Source organism: Parus major, chromosome 3, assembly GCF_001522545.3.
Source record: "Parus major isolate Abel chromosome 3, Parus_major1.1, whole genome shotgun sequence".
NCBI classification, from domain to species: domain Eukaryota; kingdom Metazoa; phylum Chordata; class Aves; order Passeriformes; family Paridae; genus Parus; species Parus major.
The window spans coordinates 7,212,414-7,233,806 of NC_031770.1; the positions used below are offsets into that span (position 1 = coordinate 7,212,414).

The 21,393-nt window shown below is 38.5% G+C and overlaps 1 protein-coding gene across 5 annotated transcripts in view; it reads left to right on the forward strand.

Moving 5' to 3' along the window:
• Positions 1-21,393, forward strand: part of MACROD2 (mono-ADP ribosylhydrolase 2) — an 850,223-nt gene that overhangs the window by 784,376 nt on the left and 44,454 nt on the right. For 4 of the 5 annotated variants that reach the window (XM_015620848.3, XM_015620846.3, XM_015620847.3 and 1 more), the window contains exons 11-13: positions 615-683; positions 12,390-12,452; positions 15,809-15,874. In XM_015620848.3, coding sequence (XP_015476334.1) covers positions 615-683; positions 12,390-12,452; positions 15,809-15,874 — 198 coding nt within the window. The remainder of the gene's footprint in view (positions 1-614; positions 684-12,389; positions 12,453-15,808; positions 15,875-21,393) is intronic. The other variant, XM_015620850.3, reaches the window with a different exon arrangement.

A 21,393-nucleotide genomic window follows, 5' to 3' on the forward strand; every position in this document is an offset into this window, starting at 1 on the left:
CTTTCCTCCAGCTTGATATTGCCTACTGTCTGAAAGGCTGGAATGGATTTTTGTTCAACCCGAACATTTCTGTCTTGTAAAGCTTTCATTTCCTTAACTTCATTATCAAACTTGTTTACCTACCTTTCATTTAATTATTAATTTCAGTCTATATTCATTTGTTGTTGTGTTAAAACAGTGAATGGGGAATTGAGCTGAGAGAAAAAAAAATCATCTATTATTTATTATTATTTATTAATTATTTCTCCACAGTTCCATAATGCAGTATAATAAATATTATGTTTACAACTACAAATTAAAACATTATTTGTTTGAGGGTTATGATTATTGTTTCTGTAGTGCTTGTGAAGCACTATGTTATTTCATATGAGCTTTCTTCACTTCCATCCTGTGAAAGTCAAAGAAAGTTCAGTCCATGCTGAAAGACACATATGTATTGTATATTTCATAAGAGATGATGCAGTACTTAATTTAAATAACAGAAAGATAAGCATTGAGTACTGAATGGAGTGCTGAGATAAAACATACAGTTGTGGTATCACTCATGGTAATATCTGATACAATGAAACCATTTCCAAATAATGTATGTAATTTATAATTTTTTGTGTTTACAGAAGGCCTGTCTCCATCTCCCACAAAGAGCAAAGAGGAACAGCCTGAGGACCTGCAGGATGATGCTGAAGGTATGTGGTCTAACAACTTCTCAGGGATATTAATCAATTCACATTTTGAGGAAAAGTTTGTTTTGAATTTTTGAGAAAGAACTGGAAAACTTTTGGTTAAGAATGTTCTTTGCACACACTTGGAGAGTTCTTTGTGGCCTAGATAAAGGGATTATAAATCTTCTGAAGTATATTTCATCCTAAAGTAGATTCACAATTACAAACCCTATTTTTATGTGATGGGATACTGATTATTGCTGATACACCTTAATAAATTGCTGCTGTTTTATCTCTAACCAGTTCTGACTTAAATTAAAAGCCCCAATCCATGTTGTGTGGGGCTTGGTTTGTTTAACAGGTACCTTCTGCTAAACAGAGCAATATAATCATCACTTTCCTTTTCTACAAGAAAGTTTTGCTGTTTTCCTTTTTACAATGTTGATGTTTCTAGACCTTACACAGTGTATTACATCCCTCCACAGTTAGAAGTCACAGGTGATTAACATAATGCCTATAGTGTTGTTCCTCTGAGATACCATCCTCCACCTGAGTCTGCTCAGGGAAACTTGGCCATGGGTATGGACATAAACGTGGTCTATGCTGTTCTAAAAGTGGATCAAAGTATTTTTTCCTAATCTCTATCTCATTGGAAGAGTTGTTTATAAGACGCTCACATCAAAGGATTATTTTCAGAGTGCACAGTTTCACACTGCTTTCAGATATGTGGCAGAGCAAAACACCTCAATGCTAAAGAAATTCCCTTTCTGTGAAACAGTTAAAAGGATGAACCCTAATCTTTAATCCATGTTTAATGTTTAACCCTAAAGTTTAATCCACCATTCCATCTCATGGATTCTTTTTGACCTAATATTCCTCAAATGACACATATAATTTTGCACCTCAAACGGCGGCTCCACAATCTTCAGCATTTGTGCATTCAGCTCCTAAAATATTCTGACTAGGGTATAGTGTGAGTCACAAAGAGCAGAAAAGTGTTAACATCTATCATTTTAAGTAACTGCTAGTAACATGCTGTCAGTAACATTGTGACTGGTTGTTACAGGCAAGTCATTAAAGCAATTGCTGTCATCACCTGGGAGGTGTGGAGGGACCCAAGAAATTTCATCACACCTGAGTGTCTTTCCTTTCATGCTGCACTGAACCCAGATTAAATTAAAATAGCAATTTTATGTTTGAATTAGAGAGTTCAGCAATGACAAGCCACATGTCCATTTGTATGCAGGCTAACCCACAGCTGGGATTGTGGTCACACTTTCAATGTTCCTAAACAGGCAGAGCAAGAGTTGTTTTATGATATATTCTTACCTGGAGTGTGACTAAAAGTTTTCATTGTATCAGTATCTTTAAAAAAACCAAAACAAAATGAAAGGAAGAGAGAAGGTATTGTCAAAGTGTAAGGTTTTCCTTCCATTCAAGTATTAGCTGATGCTGTTTCACTTTTTCTGTTGCTCCCTAGATACAGTTTCCTATTTCTCTGTGCTTATCCATTTTTCCCAGTGACCTACTGCTCACTTTGTGAAGCACAAATAAATGTGTTGGAAGGGCAAAGTAAGCAGTATGGCAATAGAATTATTGCATTACTCCTGAGCTGTAAAATGCCTGAATTCCTTGAATTTGATGCCATACAGTAGATTCTGCTGATGTAGAATTGAAGCCTGTGAAACGTAATCGCTGCTGCTGGGTTTAATATAGCTGGTGGCAGAGCCCCCATCTGCTAGGCAGGAAGAAAACCTGTGATGTTTAGGATTGAAAGTTCAAATTTAGCCCTGAGAGTTGTTGTGATGGAGAAAAGAATAGGTGATTAAAGTGTTTGCTGAGGGGCCTGTGGAGAAACCTGGATCAGATTTCTTTGGCATTACCTGTGCCTCTGGAAGAGGAGACAAGAAGTTGGGATCCAGGCACTGAATTCCTGTCAAGCTGCCAAGTGTCTGGAGTCTAATGTATCACACCTGTGAGCCATTTCCATTGAAGTAAATGGGATTTGCACACATTTGTCTGAGAAGAGGATTTAGTTTCTCCTGGTCTAATTATTAGCTGTTGGTTTTGATGAATTAAAAGAACTTTTAATGGGGAGCCTTGAAGATTATGAAAGTTCTGAGTATGTGACATGAACCACAACTACATGTCTGAATAATTTTATTTAGGTAGGGGTTTGTCTTCGCTTCCAATAAGCTAGTTGTTGTTTTTTGTTGTTTTTTTAAAAAGAAAAATTGAATAGTTAATGTATATAAGCAGTCTCAAATAAAACACAACAAAGGCAAACGCTGTCTGAGGTCAACTTGGTTGAATTTCCCTTAGGGTAAAATCGAAAAAAATCCAAAATCACACACAAGAAAAGTAAACAACTATAAAAAACAAATTCCCACAAAACAAACAAACCCCCCCAAAAGCCCAACCCCTACCTTTTATCAATAAAAGCAAGTCCACATTTAACATAGGATATTATTTTCCCCTTGGTATCATGACCAGGTATAAAATATTTAACAAATATACACTGAGACATGGGAAGAACCCAATGTATTTTCCTCTGCCTGGTTGTGAGTGTCCTTTTAGATTGAAGATGGGAGTACAATTTGCAGTGAGAACAGCCTCGTGTCTGCCCTCGTGGCAGTCTCTGAAACCTATTCCACTGAGTTCAGCAATATTTCTGCTGCAATATTTTTCTCCAGCTCACCAGGCTGGTTCATTGGCTAGAGGTAATGGAGCAATATCATTTCAGTGCATGTTAAAACCTCCACAGAATATTGGGGAAAGTAAGTTCCTTTATTATTACCCTCCTTGCAATCCGGGAGAGTACATGGCTGTGTGTAAGGAGCTTGTTTTGCAGTAAGCTAAAATAAACACTTGACATGCTAATGAAAGCAATCTTATACCAAACCACTAAAGTATTAATGGTGTCTGTTATTATTCTATTAGATATATTGTTCTCTGCCTCCAGATTGTTGGTAGAGAAAAGTAAATGTGAACTGTGCAGCAGATTCTTATGTCAGTGGTTGTATTCCATAGATTTTCACCGCAGAGATATTGTCTGTGAAAATGGATAGACTAGGAAACATCTTTTACTCACAGGTTCCCTGCAGTATTTCAGGTTTGACATGTGCAAACATGCCATATAATTTTCTTCTTTTTTGTTCTTTTTTTCTTTTTCTCACACCACTTTCCTGCATCCTGGCAGAGTAAAAGCAGCCAGGGATAATTCTGCCTTTCCCTCAGTCAGGTGCATTCATTGACAGTGATTATAAAGTGTCAGGTGAACAAAATATGTTTGGCACTAAACAAAACATATGCATGTCTCACTTCAGTAGCTTCATAACAGAATCTCAAAGTGGTTACACAGACAAAATGGCAGTACTTGTCACAACACAGCAGCCACAAGTTGGCACAAATGGCACAGTCACCCATTCCCATCCTACTTATTGCCACCAAGCAATGGCAAACCATTTATACAAAAGCCTAACAAAACAAGAATTTTAAATGTTCCTAGTTTCCCTTACCTGCCTCCCCATGTGTCCTCCCATATATAGTTAACAGCATGGCATGTGCAACAGGGAGAAGCAAAACTGTTTTCCCTTTCCTTCTTTATGGGATTTCTTAGATATAAAGCAGAGCCTGCCAAAGAGCTTCCCATCCATTCCCTCCATGGTCTGTGTGAGATCAATATTGTATCAAAGATGAGTAACACATCTAGTAACAGCAGCACAAATGCCTGCTTTTTCTCTTCCTCCAGCAGAAAAATAATCAATCCATACAAGAACAGCCATTTCCTTGCCCTCCTTCAAGGGATGTGAAGACAGAGCTGGAGCTCTGGAAGTTGTCTTACTCCAGTTTCGCTCATAAGCTGCTCCCCAGATGAATGACCCGATTCCTTCTGATAGATTGATAGGCTGTTGTTCTCCCAGGATCACCTGCAGAAGGAGCAGGTCTTTTGGAGTTATTTGTCCAGGACATACTTTGTCTGTTTTCTATTCACTTGGTGGGAAGGAGAACAGGTTGATGAATAAGCCAAACCACAAAGCTCATTTTGAACACAAATCACCTTTAACAGGGTTTATAGTGTTGGTTCCTTTGCCTGATGGGGTCATCACAATTTGGCCTCTTGGCTTTCAAAGGTAACATCACATGTCTGAATGTTGTGTCAGAAATCCAGGCTCACCAGCTGGCACCTGCCTGACTTGGTGGATGCTCTGTCCATGAGAGATGTCAGTCTGGTGATTGAAGTATGCAGCAGAAATGAGGCGAAATAAAACTGCATCTGATCTCAACAACTCATTGGTCCAGCAGGTCATGGCCAGTCATTAGCATTCTCAGAAAGAGGGAGACACCCTGGCTCCTCATCCCCTCCCCAAAAAAGGTTTTGTGAAATGGTAAAAAGTGCACACTCTTGGGACCAGAAAATAAACCTCTGTTTATGGCTTAATCCTCTAATTGTGAGATTAACATAAGGCTTCCTCTTCTCTTCTCCTTTACTTGCCACGAATTTTGCTGCTGTGGTGCTCACTCTCTAGCTTCATGGAGAGGGATCTAGTGTATGCACCCACCATAGTCCATGACACTTGGCTTGTGCTACATCCTTCCATCAATCCTCTCTGAAGCCTGTGGGATGCACACAGTAGCTGCTCTTTCTTGCCATTGCAGAGAGATGTTCTAAGCATCTCTCCTAAAGGTCTTCTAACACTGTGCAGGCCTGATTGTCTCTCTCTTTAAGGGATGAATTAATATCTAGATTTGATTTCTGATTAGTTCTGCAGTTTATAGCAAGGAGTTCTTTTATCCCTTGATAAATTGTAGCTGCATTCATACTTTGCATCCCACGGGGCAGTCATTCTTCAGTAAATTTTTGCTCCAGTCATAATCTACTAAATATGAACATCGAGACACATAATTATGCTTCAAAAAACACAGTCATTTATTCAGCTTTAAAACTGTTGCTTTTTATTAAGATAGCTTAGAACTGACTGTCTTCTTTTTTCCACCAAACCTAATCCTTTAATAAAATGTTAAATGAAGATAAAGTACTACAGAAGAAATTCCCTGGGAAGGATGTGTATCAAACATGTCTGTGAGATGCTTCACCTTAATGCAGATGGGTAATGTTTAAAAAGTGGCAATTAACCTCCATCCACTGTGGTTGATAGCTTCTCTTTTCACTTCTGTTTTGAAGCCCACCATCTGTCCTGACTGATTACAGCTTTCAGAATATTAGGTGATCACCTTGCACTTAGCCAGGGGTAAAATAGGATGTTATCTGTATTTTCAGTTGTATTTTCTCTCTGAGCAAACATTTTTTAGAAGATTCTTTTTATTGGTGAAGTGGCTTCTGCTGTTCCATTAAATTGCCATGCAGTGGCTGTGCAGAACTCAGAAAACACAGCTCATTTTGGCCTCCACAGGTGATGTGCAGTCCTGTTGTGTTGGCCATTTACCCATTTGGGTTTCTTTTGGCAACTGATTGTACATCTGTGTAACAGCACAAGAAAGACACTTGCAATTCCTGTTTTCACCCTGAATGCTTTGGAGTAGATTGTCTTCCTTCTGAGATGAGCTAAAGTGCAAAAGACTAAGTTACTGGGGTGACTAATGCAGTGTTGTCAGAGAATTCCACGCAGTGACCCACCCTGAGGCACCTGCAGGGGACTCATCTGTCAAGGAATTCATTGCTCATTTCTAAGCATGATGTGAATAACACTAAACCATCATGATTATTCAGGTCCACTGCAGGAGATGGGGCTGGTCCCTTCATTCCAAAATGCTGATGCTAAGTAGTCCATAGTTTTGTTTGAATGTTGTGAGGGTTTTTTATGAGTGTAATTTTCTTTGTGGCTTCTCTGTCTGTTTCTTCAGTTGGAGAAAAATCAAAATAGGTCTCAAGTTATTTTGACTGTGGCTGGGAAAATATTCCATGTGGCCATCCCATGTAGTATGTATTTGCTCAGACTTCAGGTACACTGTAAAAATATGAACAAAGATTAAATTTACATAGTAATGTTTTGTTTTGCACTTGCCCTCATGGGGTCCTTTTATTTTTCTTGAATAAGACTAATTGTATGGCCAGAAGTCAGGGCTTCTTTATACTGTTGTGAGCTCTGCATCAACTCAAAGGAGCAATTTCTGTCCCCTTTTATACACTACAAGAACAGAGGCAATACTGTGCAGCACAATCTGAGTCAATGGAGAGTCAGAGCCAGTGAAAAGCCAGGTGAGCACAATGTTCCCAGCAGTGAGTTGAGACAAACTATCCTGCTCCTGTCTTCTCAGGACTTATTTGATGCTGTGGCTGTTATCCCCTGGTTCTTCCCTAACCAGAGGGGTTATGATGAAGCTGAGTTAGCTGTCTTCTGACCCACAGAAGAGTGAAGCAAGGGGAGCATGCATGGTGACTTCAGCAGGCTTTAGCCAAGACTCTTGGATTTCTCAGGGTGATAAATACGTGAGATACAATAGTTTTATTTTTAACCTCTGAGATAAGCCCTCAAGCTACAGTTTTCTCATTCTTTTCCCACACTCCTGGACAAAATGCTGCATGGAAATGAAATCCTGTTATTTATTGGACTGACAGCTTCACTGGGCTAGGTGCATTCACAGTAGCATGTTCAGGGCTGCATCTGCAGCGTGGTAATTTGTTGAAGGAGCACAGAGGGCAGAGTCTCATAACTCCATTAAACAATTACTGCAGATAACACGTTACTAACCCTTCTTAAAATTTACCCCAAAGGGGTTATATACAAGTAATGATTAAAACTGACCTAAATCATAATTTAATTAAAAGAAATTAAAGTGAAAACTGAAAATGTTCAGCAACTTCAGGCCACCACGTTAATGATTCACTTTAATGTGTTTGTAGTTCTGCAGTAATGGCCTTTGAGTGTATGTGCTTCTTGGTTTATGTCTGATATTATTTTACCACTGGAATATTTTGAAAATGATTGCAGGCTGTATGATCTCAAGTGCCTATATGGCTGTACATGTGCTTTCTTCTCACATTCTAGGGGTTTCAGTGAAGCCAGCATATCTACTTGTGTGCAGAATGCAGATCAAGGCCTATATTTTTCACTTTCTCATTAATTAGTTTCTCTGCTATACAATAAGGACCTTCATGTCATTAGTATGATTACCATGGCAGTATTTCTGGGCTGTAAAAAGATAGTTCAAAACTTGTCTGACAGCCCTTGGTTGTACTTGCATTTGTTATACAAGAAAGAAGCACAGGTCAGACCAGTGGAGAGATGCCAAAGTCACTGGCCATGCAGAAAAGCAGAAGATGCTCCTGGACTTGTGTGGCAGAGCCATTCAGAGATGTCACAGGATTAAACCCGGTGTCCCAGGATGTGGCACCTGCACAAATATGGATGAAAGCCTCAGGTGTTGGCCATTTGTCAATTTTATTTCTACCCCAGGAAGGAGGAGGAGGTTTGAAGAAACCTTATTCTAAACACTAACACCCTATGGATGATATGAATAAAGGTTTCTCAGTAGCAAAAACAATTTTGTTATTAATAGCATCTGTATTCATTAGTTGGACTTGATGATCCTTGTGGATCCTTTCCAGATTCTGTGATTCCTTGTTGGAGGGGTAGAAATGGACTGGTTTGTACTGCTTATGCAGAATTTCTTCCTTTAAATACAAACATACAGTATCTGCAATTCTGTTTTCTTCTGAAAAATGTCTTTTTGCACCCATTTTTGAGGCACTTTAGCCTAATCTCTTAAATTGTCTCCAGCTGCTTGTGAAGAAAGGTGCTGCTGAAGAGGAGGAGGTGTGCAAGCAGACCTAGCATTTCCTCAGCTCTGAAATGGGAAGAGCCAAGAGGCCAGCAGGCTATTAATATTTTTGACTTGCCATGTCTGTCATAGGAACAGTGGAAGATGTAAGAAGTCACATATTTCCAGGCTCTTGCAGAGAAAACATGAAGAATACTAAAACCTGCTCCTAGGGTTTGTTCCCTGACCTTTCATCCAGATCTTGTCCCACCCCTCTCCTGTCTGATGGATGGCTTATTATTTATTATATTATCTGCTTGATTTGGGGGCTGCCACTGCAGCTGGCACCTCACTGGGCATGCTAAATGCCTCTCCATAACAGAAAGTGGGCAGGCATTCCTGGAGAATCCTCTTTTCTGGTGGAGTTAAAATTGCCTCTGCCAGCTTGCTGAGCATGCTGATTGATCCTTGTTTAGCTTCTTTTCTACCAAATATATCTTTTGGGGAAGGGGAATGGATTTTCTTGATGACCTCAAAGAAAATGCCATGGGAAGACAGCAAGAACCTATCATGCACTAGTCAATTGGCAAGAGAAAGCAGAATATATGGACAGAAGAAGGTATTTTAGTGTCTGATGTGCTTGTTTTGTTTGTACAGTACAACTGTAATCCTCAAATTTCTATTTTTTTAGAACTGACTGTCATGCCAGAGGGAAAGAAACAGATGTTCCCATTTGTCTTGTGATGTGGCTCAAAATCATTTACATTTTCTGGCCTAAAATGACACGACATGTCATTTGCCACTTTTTGTATATCCTTTGGAGTGAGTGACAGATTGCTGTTCAATTACCACTGAAATAGAAAAGCAAATACTGTGAGGACATCTTTCACCTAAAGGAAATGCAATCACTGATTGCTGCAGTAGTGGGAAGAGAAGGATGGCAGATACTGTAGAAGCCATCCAGTGGAAAAGACATTTTTATTATAAATAATGTCATGCGGAAGATTCAAGGAAAATGTACTGGTTCTGGCTTTTCTGCCTGGAGAAAAGGAGAGCCAGGGGTGAATAAAAATATGGTGAAAAAATTGTCTCACTACTCTTGTAAAATATATTTCCAGCTCTTTGCCTTGAGGACGTGCTCCTTAAAGCCTTTCCATTTGCTCTGCACCCAGTTCCAGTGGAGAGAAATAACTGCAGAAAGACTCTTCATCAGTCAAAGGCACTCAGTGAGAGACTCATTAGAATGGTTTTTTAAAAGTGGAAAAACCTGTTTGTCAAAGACTTTGGGATTAGTCACTTTTCCACTCTATAGTTTGCTTTCTTGTCAGTGTATTCATGCCCTGCTTCCTCCCTTTCTCACAAGATAAATAGATACTCCAGGCCAAGCAGAGCTTAACCATTCCTTCTGAAAGTCATTTACTTGATCATCACTTGTCCAGTCTTAATTTTTAGCATTTCCTTTTCCCTATTTCTGCCAAACTCACTTGCCAGGCACAACACTTATTGTCAGTATACTGATCAAGATGAATTTTCATATCATGATCCAGTCAGTCAATTGGATTGGGTCAGAGTGCAAGAGGTGAAGTTTCTGTTTAAAGTCTTTTGCATTTTTCTTTCTAAAGGAACAAAATGAAGTGAAAAAATATTGAGAATCCTGTAATTTATGTTACAATATATAGTTGTTGTTGTTGTTGTTGTTATTATTATTATTATTATTATTATTATTATTATTATTATTATCATTCCAGTTCTAAACAGTGAATGTCTGCTGAAATAATACATATAGGATTGATAAAATGTGGTTTATCTGATAATCTGCTGAATCAGATGATCATTTAAACTTTCTCTTGTAGTTTAAGTTTTCTCTGCATGACTAAAGCAAGAGATATATTTCCTTAGCAATAAATATGAATTAACCTGGTTTTAGTCAAATAAGCTGTGGTTATAGTCATAAGAATGGATGTAGAAACAATTATCATCTGGAAATTGATTTTTAAATTGTGAATGCAGTAAGGTAATGGCTGGAATTAATTTCAGTGATACATCAGAGTTACATATATGCCTAACCTGCTTTTTCTGATTGTGAAGTTCTTTCTGCATAGTGTGAAACATGTTACACTTGACCATGATTGAATCCTTGAAGCTTTGGCACCATTCATTTTACAGTGATGCAATAACCTCTTTTGGTCTGACCTATTGGTAAAGATTTTTCCAGTGCTGCTGCACTGCTGTGTTACAGGATTGTCTTTATTTATGAATTGCTTGCTGCATAGCTTGATGGCACCAAGCCTGTGTTTAAAGAGAAAAGGGTGGGGGAGAGAAAAGTTTAGCTAACTTTCTATTTTGCATGTGGCCTTATTGTGTGTGGACAGGCAGAATGGTGACTTTGAAAACAGTAACTTTTGATTTCAAGTCAGGGAAAGAAAAACCCTGCAGGTTTTGTCACTCCATTTAGGTCAACCACATAACACAATTTTTTACAAAATAGAGCTCACTGTTGTGCTAGGAAATCACTATGGCAAGTCATCCATTAAGGTTAGAATTCATACTTAGAGTTACCAGGAGGGCAGGAAGCACAAGTCCCCACTGATGGCCATCAGCCACACCCTGCCCACCTCTCTTCTCTCAGGTGAGGGGTGTCAAGTTCCTGCTTCATCTCCTCTCCTCCTGAGAGCAGCTCTTGCAGGGCCAGCCTTGGAAATAATTCTCCACTAGTCCCATCTGCTGGATGCCAGGAAGAATTGCCTGCTGGAAAGAGGGAAAGCATCATACCTCAGCCTTTCAATATCAGCTGAGGTGCAGTGTGCCACCAGACATACATCTGCCTGTGAAAATACATGCTCTCTCTGTTTTCCTTCCATCCACCTAAGCACATTTGGACCACTGCTATTCCCATCACCAGGCTCCATGTGTTAAGTAAAAACAAGGTGGCCGACACAGGGAACTTTAGCTGTGTTGCTTTAGAGAAGCTGTAATCAGAAAACCCAGCAGCCAGCAAAGATCACAGCAAAAAAAAATAAAATATGTGTATCATTATCCAGACATTTCCAGGCCTGGGAATGAATTTCCCCTCTCACAATGTATATGCAATCAGCTTTTCAATTACCTCATTAACGCTGGTGCTCAGCTGTTCTTTTGGTGGGAAGGGAGCATGGCCATGGCATCCAATCCTGCATGCAGCTCTGCAGCCTCTCATGTTATTATGAAGCTAAAAGAGCCTTTCCCATCCCTCAAAATAAAGAATTCCTGATATATTTGTAGTCAGGGCGAGCAAAGTTTAAGAGATCCATAGATATTTTTCAGGGTATTACCCATTCTCAGTGGTTATTTGCTGTTTGGTACCTGCCTTCCAAAAAAGAGCTGGAGGGTAGAAAATGGATAATGAATGTGAAGTAGTGGAGAAAATTGGGAATGAATGTGAATGTAAAAAGGGGAAAATTCATTCAGTCCTAGCAGTCTTACTTTGGTTTGATGTGCTGTCTTCATTACAGCTATTTGTGAGGAATTTTTATACTTTATGTTAAGTGGTATTGTGGCTTTTGCTTTAAAATTCAGTTCAGTTGATTCTTACCTCCCACAGGCATTGAAATAAGTTCTGCAGGTCAGAAACAGCCACTTCAAGGATTCTGTTGAAATAGAAAAATAATAGGAGGAAAATAATGCTAGGAAGAAACCTCTTTATAAAATACACAGAAGTTCAAGCAACAATTTCATTTATTGCAGACTGTGTTTAGGGAAACATCCCTTTACTTGGTACTGTTATTTCCAGTGGGCCTATTGAAATAAAATCTATAATCCTCATCTTGAGATATAAAAACATGACTGTTTTAAATGGAACTGGTCATGGGCAGTTTTTTTCAGCTTACCTTTACATCTCTCCTTTTTTTATTGCAGCACTTTGCTGTAAATTAGCAGTTTGTGCTAAATTGGTTACAATTAATATTGCACTGCTCCAGTTACCAATAAAAAGATGTATCATAAATAATTTTTATGTGTTTTTCTCAATAGGTGGCAATGATGCAGTGGATAAGCCAAACACCGATGAAAGTAAGACCCAGAGCCAAGAAGCAGGTTTGTGCCCAGCTCCTTAAAGGCCTGTCTTAGGTTCTATCCACTTTAGTGAACAACACCCTTAGTCAGTGCTTTTGAAGGGTAATGTTTGCACATTTTCACCAGATTAGCTCATGTCTTGAGCAATTCTCCCATTAAAGACCAAATCTTCATTCATTATGAATGTTTGTGTTGCAGAGCAGGAATGCAGACCCCTCTCAGCTTACCAGCTCTACATTCTCCCTTCAAATTGCCTAATCTAGGTAATCCTCTCACAAGGAATAAGTATTTTTTTCCCCTCTGTATAGAGTAGGAATAAGGGGAAGAAATTTGGGGAAGGAGGAAGCAAGCAGGAGGCTCCTTCTGATGAAAACTCAACTCCTCATATTTTTAAAGGGTATTTTCAAGTTTTAAAAAATTGTCTACACAATGGTTATGAAGATTTAAATCCATAGAGAAAAATATTGCATGTGCTGTGAGTGAATGTCAGGGTTCACAAGTGGTGGGTTTTGCAGGTGACATCCTTATAAATTATTGAGTTCAGTGTGTTGGAATAGAGTGTCACTCCGTGTTCACAGATTTTTTTTTTCTGTTTACGGTTGTATTTTTCATGCTCCACAACTCTATTTCTTGCAAGAGACAGCTATGAATTGACAGAATGAATTAGCTAGCAAAAGACCTGAAGTAGAAATCAAAATGTCTGTCTATTCCCTTATTTCTTAAGTATTTCTTTAACTGTAATATGACATGCAGCACACTTCTTTTCTCATTTGGTTAGGATTTTTTTTCCCATTGGAATGCAGAATGTTCCCTAAACATATTTAAACCAGAGAAAGAAAAAAAAATCTGGAAATTCTGGAGCTGAAGGTGGTTGGTCAGCAAACACAGCAGATACATTTAGAAGGCTTGGATTCCTGACTTAATTGATTTGCTTCCTATATTGTGGTAATGAGAAGTCCATTGAATGAGGGTCTTCTTTTCATCCTGTGCATTGGCCACGGTGTAGGTAGAAGGGCAGCTTTTCTCCCTGCCTTCCACAGGTCACTGTTGTGCAACTGAGTGTTAACATCTGATGTTGCCTGTATGTGCTCAAAGTCCTCCTGTGTTTCAAGCCTTTTTTGTCACCTCTTCTGTATGTGCCTAATGTGGGGCTGGCAGTGGGAGGTGAAGCCAGAAACAAAGAGTATTACAGAATGAAATAGATTCCCATGGACCTCAGCAAACTTTATCCCCCCAAGACAAGTGCATGATGGTGTTTTGTAAGTGTGGGAGGGCAACCACATATCCTTCCCTGTTTTTTTTCATTTTCATACTAGCTGTATTTCAAACAGGCCAAGGGGACCAGGGAGAAGAATGAGTTATTCCGTGTGAATTGAGATTCTGTTTCAAATCTCTGACTAGACTGGGGCATATCTTTTTCCAAGCAATTCTGAGCTTTTAACTTTACCAAGTACTGCTTGACTGCTAGCTCACCTAAGAGCTAATACTGCCTGGAGCTCCTGGCTCCAGTTGCAGAGGTTCCTGTTAAACCTGATTGTAGCATCTGCAGATGCCCAATACAGCCCACTGTGCTTGTCAGTCATCAGATAGTCACTCTGATGGGGTGAGTACTTCAGTTTGATTGAATAAAATACTCTTTTTTTTTCCCAAGAGAATTAAGGAATGTTTACCTCTGGAAACTACCACTTTGCTACTGTAGGTGTTATAAATGCACTATGCTTTTCCCAAAACTCCTTGTTATGACTTGTTACAATATGAGCTGTCAGAGCTGGTTTATCAGAGCCATGATATACATTCTTTTGCTATCTTGTATTGGTACTCATGTTTCATTATTCTCGTGAAGAGTGTTAAAGAAAAGATCCAGACATTTGAGGTCCCAGATCCAGAAAATGTCATTTAGGAACGTGGTTTAGGTACATGCCTCAACATAATGTCATTCCCACTCATAGCCCAATAGTCACCTCCTTGGCCACAGGCAGATGCTGTTGCAGAAAAGAATTATTTGGCTGAACAATTTTCCCTCCTGGTTTACATAGTGACAGGAACAGAGAGGGCCACTGTTACCTCAAGTTAGTAACATCCACTTAGTGAGTCTCTGCTGCTTTCTGCTCTGTGCATTGTGGAGACAAAGCATCACCAGGAATTTTGAGGTTGCTGCTTTTGCACCCTTTCTTGGCAGTGGAAAATGACCTGATTTTCCAAGATTTCCACACAGTTGTGTGCCTAGAAGATTTCTATACACTACAAGTGACCACTGTTAGGAACAATCCCATCAAAAGTTAATGTTATTTGTATTATCTAAACCAAAAGGCATAAACTTCCTCTGAGTGTGACAAACCATATACTTCAGTATTGTGAAAGAAAATGTAGGACAAAAAATTGATGCTCTATTCTTACCTGGTCCATTACATAAAGATTTGTATGTTCTCATTATAGTGAAAAATATCATCATATTATAGAGAAAAATGCACATTATAAAAAAAAAACAAAACTATAGTAGTGGGAAAAACAGTAACTTTTTTTAGTAGTGGGAAAAACAGTAACAGTCTGAAAAGGCTGAAAATTTTAAGCTGTGTGGGGTTTTTTTTAAAGTCTGGCCTCCAGTCTCTCTTCAATGAGCTTCACAGTTACCACATGGAAAAACAACATGGCAGGTGGTTCTGAGATCTTGTTTCAATCTAATTAAAAGTACTAAAGGGCTATATAAGGAAAAAGAAATTGTCAGCATCAGCAACTATAAGTCTTTTGAAAGAAATTAAAGTCTAGAAATTGAAACAAAAGCTTATAAATATTTTAGAACTATAAGAATTAGCAAGAAAAATCAACAGGGAAAGTGAAAACGTTTTATTAAATTCAGGTACCAGTTGTATCTATTAACTACAATAGTTTTACCTGTGTGCTCTACTATTAAAAAATTCCAAGCTGCAGATTTTTAGGGACTTTCTAATTTCAGGCCTGATTCATGAAAGCTTCTATTTTCAGGAAAGCATTTGGATTCCAGTGGGATTCATGGACATGATTCAATTAAGAATTAATTAATTGTTTTTTTCTCAAAATATATGGATTATATGAAAAAAAGAAATCTCAGAGTGAATAGAACACCACCCTACTCATGAAAGCAATAGCTGTTCCTCTATCTGTATTATGAGAAATTGAAATACAGATTTGATCTGGCTGTACTGGAATGTTAGTTTACATCTTGCTTAGGAAAGACTATCAGACCAGTAATAGCCAGTGAATGGATGGAAGCCCTGTAAATGAAATTCAGCTCCAATATCTTGTCTCTATAAGGCATAGCACTTTTTTTTTCCAGTAAAGTGCTTCATCAGTTTTCTGTTTAATGAATAACTTGTCTCTCGTTTCCTTTGTTCTTATAGGTGAAACAAAACCTTCATCTGTAGCCAGCCTAACATCAGAAGACATTGAGCTGAGTGAGAATAAAGGTACAGATTGGAAATTATGTTTTGAAATATCCTATCCCAAGAGGACATTTCATAAAACTGTTTTTTTTTCCTTTGTTTGGAAATAACCAAAATCACAGTTAAACAATACATTAATAGGTAAACTCTTGGATTTTCATTTACCAAAGGCTTTGTAATACAGCTAAGCATGCACATCTATCTCAGCAATATCAGCTCCCTGTTCAGTGCTCTCATGATGCAGGAAAAGAAAAACACAATAGCTATAAACACATCAGGAGGAGACAGGAGGAGATGAAGTCATAATAGAGAGGCAGAAAGTAATGTTTATCTTGTGCAGACTGTGCTGGGCACTCAGATCGTTTAGTTTGTAATAAATATTTAAAAGTGTCACAGGGCCAAATGACAGGAAGTTTAGGAAACAAGAGAGATTATCTAATTTAAGTGTTTCAAGCTGAGATTTTTCCTGTGGAGTTGCTGGTTTACCAACAGATAGGAACCAGTTTTTTGATATTCCTATAATAATTATGCTATTAGTTGCTTATGCTGGTCTACATTTTTTAGCATTTTTGTGGGGGTACATCAGGAAAAAGTCCAGGTGTAATACAAAATGTTTGCTACTGGTAATCCAAAAGAGGAGTTATGCTATCTATAACAAATACAATCCATCAGTATGGCCTTCAAGAAAGACTAATAGAAAATTTTCATGCATTTTACTCAGATAACATAATTATTAACATCCATTAACTTATTTATTTTAAAAGATTCAATGTTTAATTCAGCATCACTACTTGACTCTCTTCTCATTTTTCTAGATAAGTGTGACAGGGTGTGAGATCCTGCCCTTTTGTTCCAAAGCTACATGCTGGACAGCCCACATACTTACCTGATTATGAGTTCAAAGCCCTTGTGCAGGTTGATTTAAGTGCTCTTTTAACAGATTGATTTATCCTGCAAGGGAAAAAAAGAACCACAAATCTTTGCAGGAGCACTGGCTTTTGCTTTTGATACATCACAAATTGTAGTTGTAGCAAGGGTAGTGGAAGGCAGAAATAGTGATGGATTCAATCCCAGCATGGTTGGTGATTGCCTGTCATTAATTTCTCTTGTTTTGATGACATTTGGCCTGTTTATGTATTCTGTTTCTGGGAGAATCCCCATTTTATGTGTTTCACAATGTGAGGGTCACAGTGAGGCTTTGGGTTTGGATTTTCCTTTTCTGTCTGATCCCTACAAACTGGTATTGTTCTGAGTTCTTGTTCCTAACTAAGAAGATGAATGTCTTCTGATCTGCTTTGCAGTGTTTTTACACCGTTGCATTAGAAGACTCTTAGGAAAGAAATCATCGTTGTGTGCTAAGTCTCACTTTTCATATATTAGGAGTATATATGGTGTTTTCCCCTCTTCTCTTGAGAGACTGGCAGATGAGATAGTGCCCTGAGAGATCCAAAGTGCATTATCTCTTTGATGTCCTACCTCTCCTCATAAGAAAGATGGGAAGCATCTGGTAGGGAAAAAGGAGTGAGACAAGCTCTCCTCCATAGATTTTGTTTGTGAAACTGTACAAGTTAAAAGAAAAAGAAAGAAAAAAAAAAAGAAAAAGAAAAAAATAAAAAAAGAAAAGAAAAGCTAAAACTCTGCTTTTTGTATTTCCTTGCTGTTTTTGTTTCAATGGAGACAAGAATTTTGAACATCAGTGCCATCATTGGCCAGGCCATGGTTTTAATCCTTATTTCCATCAGTAGATTTTCAGCTTTGCAGGTTTTTACTGTGAGGGTGCTGAGGTGTTGGCAGAGACTGCACAGAGAAGCTGTGGGTGCCCCATCCCTGGAAGTGTTTGAGGTGAAGCTGGACAGGGTTTTGAGCAACCTGGTCTAGTGGAAGGCATCCCTGCTTTGGGGTTGGAATGAAATGATCTTCAAGATCCCTTCCAACCCAAACCACTCTGTGATCCTTCAATGTTTCTATCGCTTCAGATTTTGATGTTTTTTAAAATAAATACTACTGTTACCAAAAAAGTGCTACCTCTTTTGTGAGAAATGGCAATTTACAAAATCCTGGCATTTCTGAAAACACCTGATGCTCCCAAAATAAATTCCAGCTTTCAAATTGTTTGCCTACTGAGTTAACGTGGCTAAAACCTCCAGGTTCTGGAACATACGCATTTCTCTAGTTTATCTTCAACTAAATGAACTGAAAATAAAGCATTTAGAGAAATTATGTTTTCCCAGTCCTTCCACCTAATTACTGTAGAAGATTTATGGCAAATAAATCTAGCTGCACATTCCCAAAATGCATAGCTTAAACCACTCAGAATAGCAGGGATAGCAGGAAGTTTCCTGCTATGAAAGTTTAGGTCTTTCAAATGTCAACCACTTGTGAATGCACCAAAACAATTATTTTGAGTCCAATTAAAGTTGACTAGCAGGTTTTTTTTTCCTCCTCATACTTCTGGGATTAGAATATAGCAAACACATTGACATAGTTATTTATTGCTCTAAAATGTGGTGATATTCAAAACAGAACACATCCATCTCTGTTACTTTAAAGATCTAGTATTTTTGTTGTGAGTCCTCTTTATAATTTTTTAAAAGGAAAAGGGGGAAGATGGGAACATGAAAGGGGTTTTCATGATAAGAGTGGAGGGCAGTGCAAGAGCTACATTTTGAGGGGCTTTGATTAAAATGAAAACCTCTCGTGAGACTTCAAATCTCACATTAATCTAAAAGTATATGTCTTCTTTTACCATAGGAGAGATACTGTCCAAGAAAAACAATCCACACAGACCCAGTTTGCACATGGCCTTTGAGCAAACTGAATTTTTTCAGTGTTCATCTGTCTACAGAGAAAAAAAAAAGGGGAAGGTGGGAGGGGGAGGGAAAAAAAATGGGAGTCATATTTCAAGAATATTGGGATTTTCAATGCAACACTGTTGAGGTATCCTCTTATTCCAGTCTGTGCCAAGTTTCTCTTTCTGCAAGGAACTGTTGCAGTTTTACCTTTAAAAACTTGCCTGGTTAACTATGATCTCTTGGGGGAGAGCTGACATCTCCAGGCAGCACCTTTGCAAGTGCTTCATTACTGTGCATATGGAAGTAGATACTTTATATATGACGTATTTCAAGTGAGAGATGCTTCTTTCTATGAAGTGTAAGGGCAGAACAAAGTGATTAAAGTCATTAATGTTTATGCAGCAGATAAAGGGTGTATTAGGCAGGCTGCACTCAGTCTGGTACATCTGTCTGCATGAGATTGTGCTGGGGCTACAAACTAATTTTAAATTGACCTTGTATAGATTGGATTGAACCTGTGTTTTGTTAAAGAGAGTATGTGTACATGCATGTGTGTCTGTGTGACAGAGAGTTTTCTGCATCTTCATCTCAGTTGCCTCTTCTACCAATTACTGTCTAACCCAATTTAATGATTAGACTTTCTGGCAGGAAAATGTAAAATGGAACTGGATTTAGTACAGGTGAAGCATTACTCCCTACTATGCAAAGTTTCTGTGCACAATACATTGATTCTAATTCATTAGCACTTAATAAGAAATGAATTTTCATTTGAAGGTCAACTAAATTAAATCATATACTAATTAATTTTTAAAATAAAGTAGTGACTGATTAATTATTTCCAGGTGTTCAGCAAAGTCTGGGCTTTTGTGGGAGTGCCATTGAAAGCAAGTCACTGTTTTTCTGCATTCTCTGAAATGGAGTCAGATTCAGTTGGCTGGAGGGTCTGTGTTTCCAGAAAAATAATTAGTTATATGACTTGGCTAGGGGTTAGCCCTAAAAATTCTCTTTGGGCAACCCAGAACCCGGTAAGTATCCTGCCTTTAAAATGTAATAGGTATAAATTCCTCTTTGGCCAGTTGTAGCTCTCAGTATGGAAAAATCTTGATGTCCTAAAGACATAAATGATTGAGAAGGCATAAACTGAAAGACAGAGCCTTTCAAATGCAAGGGAGCTGTGCAAATTGACATAAATTAGTCATTGGTAAGCACATGAAAAAGACTGGCTGAAAGGCCAATATGCTCAGAAAGAGGTGTTTAAAATCAGCTCTTAGGTATATATTAAGACATCTAAATGACTGACCTGATTTTGAGAAGTGCTGAGCACTCAGCAGCTACCAATGAAATGTTTTTACTTCACCCTTGGGCTATGATTAGACCTAAAATTTCAGCCTGGAAAATTTCAATTATAGGTAACTGAAATAGAACCTTTTTTAATGGAAGAGTTTCAACACCCTCAGCCATACCTGTGGCTTTGCATGCCTACTCAAGTGATAACATTTTTCTGTCCCTTGGTTAGAAGGATTCCTGTGAAAGCAAACTGGCTAGCACAAGCTGATTTTTGGGGTTTGTGGTTTTTAACCAAGGATGTCAGCACCACCATCCAACCAGCCACTTATTCTCTTAAAAACTTCCACAAGGTTCACTTCAAGCTGTTCATAATGTGGGTTATTCACTTCTTCACATTTAACCTGACACATTTGACCTGAGTTGTGCATCCAGATGGGGTCCAGCCCCTGAACTTCTCAATTTCTGCTCTACCCTTCACCAGTACTGGCATCTGCAACAGTGAACACTAATCCACTTAGCTGGTTTATTTAAATCCTCCTTATTTTTTAATATTAGCTGACCTGAAGCCATTCAGCTGCGCTCCCGTCAGACCAATGTGAGATCCTGCTCTTTCATCTTCTCCCCCCAGTCCTTTCCCCTGGACAGGCTCTAACCAAGGCAAACAGGTTTTTCTCAGATTTTTCATTCCCCAGAGCCCTGTAAAACAGGTCCTGCCCCTTATGTCAGGAGAAGGATGCCCACAGTTTTTATACCAGCTGCACCTGGAAGTTCTCAGGTGGACAGAAGGTAAGATGCACTTCTGTCAGCTTGAAGCACAAACAGGTGGGAGAAGTATTCAGTGGATCCCACCTACAGATATGAACTGTTTGGTCTATTACCTGAAAACCTGATAAAATATCTCTACAAGTTGTTGCACCTGAAAATGTCGGGTTCACCAAGCATTTTAAACTTTGGCTCCAATAAATCTAATCAATTACAAAGATAGATTAAAATGAAATCTTGGTGAATATAAAAATAACATTTTAGAGTCAAAGCCCAAGAATCTCTTCCTAACTTCTCATAAATCGCCATTTTATAGTACTTCATTTTAACATATTTTCCTCAGTTTATGAGGCAAAAGAATACCCTAATCATGTGGCAGCCTCCGTGCACACCATTACCTGTAATTTTAGATGTCTGCTTGATTTCTTTCACTCTGGAAACATTCCAGTCATTTATCACAGTATCATGCTTAAAAAAATAAAATGTACTGAACCTGCTCTTTCCTAATGACCATCATTTTCCCTCTTTGATCTTCTTACAGCTCCCTAAAACACGGTGATTTATCTATGCTGTGTACAGGACCCAGGTGTTTTGCACATTAGAAACTACTCAGTAAATAAGCTGTACAGAGAGTAGCTGGGGAAGTGAATTTTAAAAGATCATTAAAACCACTTAACATTCAGTTCTTACATCTCCCCTCTA